Source organism: Triticum aestivum, chromosome 6D, assembly GCF_018294505.1.
Source record: "Triticum aestivum cultivar Chinese Spring chromosome 6D, IWGSC CS RefSeq v2.1, whole genome shotgun sequence".
Classification (NCBI taxonomy): domain Eukaryota; kingdom Viridiplantae; phylum Streptophyta; class Magnoliopsida; order Poales; family Poaceae; genus Triticum; species Triticum aestivum.
In genome coordinates this window covers 179,684,015-179,691,744 of record NC_057811.1, presented here as the reverse complement: position 1 = coordinate 179,691,744, position 7,730 = coordinate 179,684,015, and the positions used below count along the sequence as shown (strand labels likewise).

At 43.9% G+C, this 7,730-nt stretch overlaps 1 protein-coding gene across 2 annotated transcripts; it reads left to right on the top strand.

Moving 5' to 3' along the window:
• Nucleotides 1–1,917: 1,917 nt before the first annotated feature.
• On the top strand, nt 1,918–6,125 carry LOC123144385 (protein GRAVITROPIC IN THE LIGHT 1). Of its 2 annotated transcripts, XM_044563504.1 has the most exons (3): nt 1,928–2,138; nt 2,910–3,239; nt 4,476–6,125. In XM_044563504.1, the coding sequence occupies exon 3, from the start codon at nt 4,538–4,540 to the stop codon at nt 5,795–5,797; it is 1,260 nt and encodes a 419-aa protein (XP_044419439.1). In that variant the 5' UTR covers nt 1,928–2,138; nt 2,910–3,239; nt 4,476–4,537; the 3' UTR covers nt 5,798–6,125. The 2 variants fall into 2 exon arrangements, with proteins under 2 accessions (XP_044419438.1, XP_044419439.1); XM_044563503.1 differs by lacking the exon at nt 2,910–3,239 and having other exon boundaries at nt 1,918–2,138.
• Nucleotides 6,126–7,730: the final 1,605 nt, after the last annotated feature.

The window sequence follows — 7,730 nt, the reverse complement described above, 5'->3', positions numbered from 1 at the left end:
CATCTCCTAGATAGATCTTGCGTGATCGTAGGAATTTTTTTAAAATTGCATGCTACGCTCCCCAACAGTCGGGTGCCCACGATGGCTCCACCATGACCCCCGGTTGCAGCTCCATCACCAATGGTTACAACATTCACGCGACCCCGTCGCAGCTCTCCATGGTGATGGTTCCAGCAAAAAAGTTGTGAGTACCATCACAATTTCACCACGGTGACGTCTCTAGCAAAAGGTCACGACCATCGTTGCTTTTCGGATGCAGCACCGCCAGCCATAGGCTGCAGCTTGCCGTCCCGCTGTTGTTGCATCATCGTCGCCGCCCGTCATGGGTTGCAACTTCTTGTCAACGACCGTACCATCTGCTGTCGCCGGTTGAAGATTTCGTCATCCATGGTTGTAGCATTCTCCACCGCCGACCGTCGTGGTTTTGCAGCTTCTTGTCAAACGGTCATAACTCTTCATTGCGTCGGCTACAGCCTTCGCCGCGCCTCCAACAAAAAATGTTCGCCGTGGTTGCAACAATTTTTCATCGTGGTTGTAACCCCGACGTCTGCCATTTATAGCAAAAATTCCATCGTGGTTGTAGCCCCGACATCGGCCGGTTCCAGCGCATGGTCAATGCTTCTCCAACGTTGGGCTTGCCGGTCGCAGCTTCGGCCATCGTTGGTCGCGCCACCTGGGCTTGCCAGTTGTAGCTCCGGCCATCATTGGTCGCGCCGCCTGGGCTTGCCGGCCGCAGCATCTGGTGCTTGCCCCGTCTAGCACGGCCATAGCCACCGTCTCCAGTCGTCGTCCTCTACACGAAAAAGCAAAGGGGCTATTGAAGCACACAGAGGCCAAAAAAAGCTGCGGGGTTTGGTTCTACGGCGCAGGGGAGAAGTGCTAGTTAGTAGCAGGGGCAAGGGGGGAGGGGGTGGCGTGTGAGCTCACCAGCGGTGGTGCCTCACTGGGAAGGGGGAGAGAAGATAGCGAGAGAGAGAGAGAGAGATGAAGAGGAGGAGGTCGGTTGGGTGGCAGGGCAAACAAGTGGACGAGATGGATGCGAGAAAAGATAAGGGAGAGAAATAGCCAGGGAGGATGCATGAGAGACGCGCGATCCCTGGCAATCGAATGCACGACGCGTGACTGGCCAAAGACTCGGTTGACCAGCTATCAGGAAACTCTCCTTCTCCCTTCTCGATTTTATTGACTAAATAAGTTCCTGCTAAGTGATTATCAAATAATCCATCCTACTTTAAAAAGAACGTATGGTTTTGTCGTCCACCTCGTCCTTGTCCAACATTCCTCCTCCCCTCTCGCCTTTTATCGACTTACCCTCAAGACAATAAGTTCTTGCTAAGTGGTTATCAAATAAAATCCAAAGATTTATTTAGGTAGTTAAATCAAATGCATGATTTGATATACTATTATTTAGACAATCACACTAATATGAAAGGTAATCATGAGGTAACATATATTATAGAATATTTATACCTATTGCGATGAACAGGCGATTATCTACTTCCTCAAGGTCTGAACTACCAAAACGTCATATATTTAGGAACAGTAGTCATTTGAAAAAAGGAATTTATGTATGCTCCTAAACAATTTGATCGACAACATTTGGTGAAATTTATGTACAGGGTACTACTATCCCCATTTCCCCACTTCTATCGATCCCTCTCATCCGCCGCCTTCCCTTCTGTGGGAAAATATCAGGTGCTACGGGAGCACCTAAGTTTAGGTGCTCCAAGAGCTTCTCGGCCATTGGATCTGAAATCCAACGGTCATCTACAGATGCGCTGGACCCGATTTGCAATACCAAATTTCTGGGGATATTTTCTGAATAAAGACGTAAGCTCTTTCCTCGACCTTCAGATCTCAGATCTAACGGTTGAAAAGCTCCTGAAGAGATTAGATGCTCCCGTAGCACCAGATATCCTCCCCCTTCTGCCTCACTCGCGAGCACCCTCGCTCGCCTCCTCGACACTGCGCTCCTTTCCCCTCGCCAGACCTGGCCGCGTCCCCACCGCCCCCGACCCCTCCCACTCCTCCCTGGCCGCGTCGACTGCCCGGATCTCCGCGCCCAGATCGCCGGGACACCTCCTCCCCTGGAGCAGCTGCCGTCCTCACCGCGCCGGATTCCTCACTCTCGGAATCAGGTGGAGTCCGCCGCCGCCTCCTCCTCCTCCTCCCCTTTAGTTTCCTGATTAAATGCTGGTTAGTCTCTAGTTTTCTGGTAAGAATATATTTTGTATGCTGCTAACTTGTCACTATGTACCATCCTTGCAATTAGGCTGTCAATAACAGATTCATGCACACTATATGTTGCCCTCCCTTAGCTGAAATTGATATGTTTTACTTCTTGCTGGCAATTTCTTTGAGTTATGTTAGAGAGGCGCTGCAGATAAGTTCGAAAATATGAACTTATGATGCCAACAGAAAACCATGACATGCCTATTGCTTCTCTTCAGCGCTGTTTGCTTATACCAATGCTTAGCATGATCTAGGTTTTCGTTTTCTCGATGGTTTATTGTTCAAGGAAAGGATAATCAGCTGAGAGAGCAGTCATCCTAGTTGTTGTAATGTGTGGGTTCATGATGTTCATCCTAAGAAACACCCATGTGATATAGCTACTCAATCAAACTTGAGATATATCTATCACTATGATGGCACGAATTTCTCTAATCAGCTGAGGGTGACAATTGTTGCGGGACAGCCTACATGTCTCTATTGAGGAACAAGTGGCCATCTTCCTTCCGGTAGTCACCCGTAACCGTAGGTTTTTAGGGCTTTTACTTTCTGCACTCTTTGTTAGCGTTTTAGTTTTTTGGTCTTGTAAGAAAGTTGTAGAGGTTATGGAAACCATAGGATTAGGGCTATGCAACCGACATTTGGTGGAGCAAAGAAAATTTATGGAAGGCTCTATGCAGGGGCCAGGGGCAGGGTTCGAATTCGTCTGGGAAGAGCGAAATCCAGCGAGAAGGTAAATTCCAGGGAAGCTGCGGTTGTCGGCTTCAAATGACGGCACCAGCTGCTGGAGTGCTGAAGCCATAACTGCCTGGTTTGAAACAGACAGGAGATCGGCGAGGTGGTAAAGTGAGGGGTTTGCTTGGGGAAGTGGGAACCAGTCCACCAGCCAAGTCGAGGCTTAGTGGATTCCCAGTGAACAGGAACATACATGTGATTGTGATGGAGGAGGAGAGGAGAGTGGATGAGTGGAGTACGATGGTGTGTAACAAGTGGGTTCTCAACTGAGCTGGGTATGATTACCCAAAAATACCTGTCTCGCGCTATCAAGCCAGACACCGCATGGATCTCATAGTAACCTATCATATACGAATCCCACTAATTATCTAAAGCTCATCTGGAGCAATGCATGTCCACATGGGAACCCCAAGTTACAAATTAATTACAAGGCGTCAAGAAACTCTTAATTACAAATACCTAATATTGTCAACATCAACTCCCGTTTCCAAGTCAACTTAACGATTTATATTAAGGCAACACAGATTAAACTGTCCCTATGTCAGACAACAAACATGATAGCTTTTTCTTCAGTGGTATTCCAGACATTTTAAACTTTAATTACAGCTCAGACAGCAAGCATAACTAAAAGACAGTTCAGCCACTTCTCTGGGAGCCAGCCAGAAGCCACTTCTGGAGAAGCTTTAGACGCCCAACATGCTTGCTATATAGTTGAATGTTACATGTTTTATGACTTTGTTCCTTGTGGGCTTTGCTGATTTTGACATTTACGGCATGGAGCTTGCAGTAGACGGTTGGTACATGAAGGGAAAATTCGAGTATAGTTTAGAAAATAGACTTTCTCTATGCATTTATATTAAGATTAATAAAATTTGGGCCTGCTATAGCCAATACTTGGGAGGAAAGCAATGTATAATTGGGCTGCACATGGTTCTTGATTAGAGGGCAATCAACACCATCATCATCAGTGTAGGATACGTGATGGTTAAGCTTTTTAATATGGATCAGCGACCTGTAAAGAGGCAGGGAGTTGATTATGATTATGATTGGTATCTAAAGATAACATTGGTTTTGACCCATATAGGCTGCCTGCTTTGTAGTTTCTTGTACTTTCAGTTACATGGACCATATGTCTTGAAATGAATCTTCCCATGGCACCCTAATGAGTAAAGTGCAGTTCATACCGTTCATCTTGGGAGATCGACTGGTTGTTGGGTTATTGTTAGCTGTCCTACTAGAATACTCAAATTTTGTATTGTTTGTGATGGGTTGAGGACTTGTTGTGGAGGTCATTTTGTGTAACATATGTTGTTCAAGGTTCAGAATATGGGTGTGTGGTTATATAATCTCTGGTTCAGATGCCCAAAGCTTGCTGTAGTTTATTTTGGACGATCTATTTCTCTTTCTTATTACAGGATGTAAAGAACTTGCAAAGAAAGTTTCTTTTCAGCTATTTTTCCTGTTATGTCCGTTTATGCAATTCGTGTCTTACTCGGTGTTTGTTTTTGCAGGTGGATGCTATTTGCAGGCTGGTAAAGACAACTAACTTTGTTGATCCTGTGCGCAAGAAGTAATGATCCGGCCCAGCTCCAAGGAGTCACTTAATTATGACAACAATAGCCAGAAAGTTTATCCTCAACCAATTGATGAAAATATGAATCAGAACATGGGCAGTATGATTGGAAGAATATTCAACAACATATCCTCTTTAAAGGCTGCATACATTCAGCTGCAGGAAGCTCACACCCCATATGACCCGGACAAGATACAAACTGCTGATAAGCTTGTCATAGATGAGCTCACGAGCCTTTCAGAACTCAAACATACTTACAGAGAGAGAAATCCTAAGCCAGTAGCAGCATCACCTCAAGATTCACGCTTGCTTTCTGAAATACAGGAGCAGCAAAACTTGTTAAAGACGTACGAGGTCATGGTAAAGAAGTTCCAGTCCCAGATCCAGAATAGAGATACTGAGATTACCCACTTACAGCAGCAAACCGATGAGGCCAAACATCGGAAAACAAAACTGGAGAAGAAATTGAAGCAAAGGGGCTTACTTAACAAGGAATCAGAGGAATCTGATGAAGAAGAGAGCTATTTCTCTGTTGAGCTGACACCAAGCTTGTTTACATCTACTGCTGATAACGCATACCAATCAATACATGAGTTCTCAAAGCCCTTGATCAACATGATGAAAGCTGCAGGTTGGGATCTTGATGCTGCTGCTAACGCAATTGAACCTGATGTAGTTTACACAAGGAGAGCTCACAAGAAGTATGCATTTGAGTCTTATATCTGCCAGAGAATCTTCAGTGGTTTCCATCAAGAGAACTTCTTGATTGACGCTGCTAATGCCACTGTTTCCAATGAGGCTTTCTTCCATCAATTCCTTGCAGTACGAGCCATGGATCCTTTGGATGTATTGAGCCAAAACCCAGATTCAGTTTTCGGAAAGTTCTGCAGAAGCAAATACCTACTGCTTGTGCACCCAAAGATGGAAGGTTCTTTCTTCGGCAACATGGATCAGAGAAACTACGTCATGAGTGGCGGGCATCCAAGGACACCTTTCTATCAGGCATTTCTCAAGTTGGCGAAGTCCATATGGTTGTTGCACAGGCTGGCCTACTCTTTCGACCCAAAGGTCAGGGTCTTCCAAGTGAAGAAGGCAAGCGAGTTCTCAGAGATTCACATGGAAAGCGTTGTGAAGAACATCGTCTTGGATGAGAATGCCGAGAGGCCTAGAGTCGACTTGATGGTGATGCCTGGTTTCTTGATCGGGACTAGCGTCATACAGTCTCGAGTGTACCTTTCTGGTGTAAAGTGTGACGACTGATAAGTGTTAGGGTTGCCTGAGAAGATTCCGGGCGTCTCACACAACCTGCAAGATCATCGTACGTCTTGTATGTAATGCCGCCTCTCCAAAATGTTATTCGTATGAAATGTGGTAGCAACACCTTTTTCGTAAAAAGCATAGTATGCTTTGGTCATTCGAAGACTGTAATGTGTGCTTTCTCTGTTTTGTAATGCATGTAAATCCTGTCCCAACGTTTGGTCTACATATAAGTTATGAAAAATTGTCAATGTGGCGTGGATGTACCATCTATATGGTGACTGTACAGCCATTTGCAAACTGGCATTCAGTTCCTCGTTTTGGTGCCTAATCTGGCTTTTCTACTGCCTAATAATGACGGTAGTATTTTGTTTGTTCTATACTGCATTTGTAGCCAATGTGTAGACGGAATGGGCATGTGCAGCAAATTGTTTAGGACGCACTGAGTATGATCGTTTGATTTTGCTGTGCCGGTTACTTCATGGATCTTTTCCATGTAAAAAACAAAAGGGTCCTTAGCGAGGGTCGCTAAGGGCATGGCCAATGCATAGCCTCATGGTGATGCCCCATGTGCCATATAGGATTGGATGTTAGGGAAATTAGGTTCGGATAAGGAAGCGAGATCCTCTGTAAGAGACGGGTGCTTGGGGAGAAAAATTGTGGACCGATGTAAAAAGCTGAAAAAATTGAAATAAGGAGTAGAGATGCATATGTATTAGAGTTTTTTTTAAGTTTCTATTTTTTATTATTTGATGAGGGCCACTAATAGTAGCTTACTTTGGGGAGAAAAATCAATGCAGTTGCCTTAAGCCACCTTTTTTCATGGGGCATGTGTATCCATATGCTACCATTGTTCATGCCCTAAGAGCACATATAATAAAGTAAACTAGAAGAGCCAAACCAATGATCTTCTCAGAATTGATTTTCTTTTTTCCATTTTCAACTTTCCATCGATATCCCATTTTGGCTGCTTTAGCAGCTCATATGAGACTCAACACCCTTCAAAAATGGAGAGACATTAGTTGGAGAACAAGAAAAAGTATTAGGGTTTTGGGTTCTATATTTAAGATCAATAATCTGCTTTCAAATCTTCTTATCTGAAAGCTGGTACCTCTTGACCCAGGAGGCAAGAAGGCATAAATTAAATTCAGACATGTTAGGGATTCCTAGCCCACCAAGATCTTTTCATGGGCACTAGATCCCAGTTAGCTACTCTTTTTCTACATGTAAAAAAAACTCTTTTCCTAGCCCATCGCAAATTGTCAATGGGAATTTACCCAATCTACAACACAAAGTTTGTGCAAAAGGTTGGGCTTCATCCTCATCAATATTGTATCACACTTGTTAAAATTAGTTCTCATACAAAGATTTGTTAAAAACATAATAAAACCTATTTGCGATCTCTAGCCGACCCAATGTCTTTCTCTAAGAACAAGAGAGTGTCATCAGCATATTGCATATTGACTACTCCTGTAGGCTTAAGCTTTTGGAATAGACCTCCTAGCTACCCAGTTTATGCAGCTTTAATAAGCATACGAGTGAAAACATTAGCTACAAGATTTAAAAGCAAAGGAGAGATAGGATCTCCGTACCTCACACATCTTCAAGTCTTAAAGAAGTGGCTATTGATGCCATTAAACAGAAGGGACCGAATTAACTTGATCCACTTCTGACTAAATCTTCTCTGTTGCATCATAGAAATATGAAACTCTCTATTAACCATGTCATAGGCTTTTTCATAATCTAGTTTAAAAATGAATCCACAACCCTTATTAACAACTACATCTTGAATAATCTTATGTACATACACAACACTCTCCATGATATATCTCCCCCTCAGAAAGCTATTTGGTTAGCGGAGATAAGCTCATCACACACCCTACCGAACCTATTGGTTACACATGTGGAGGAAATTTAAAAATCACAGTTGGTAAGA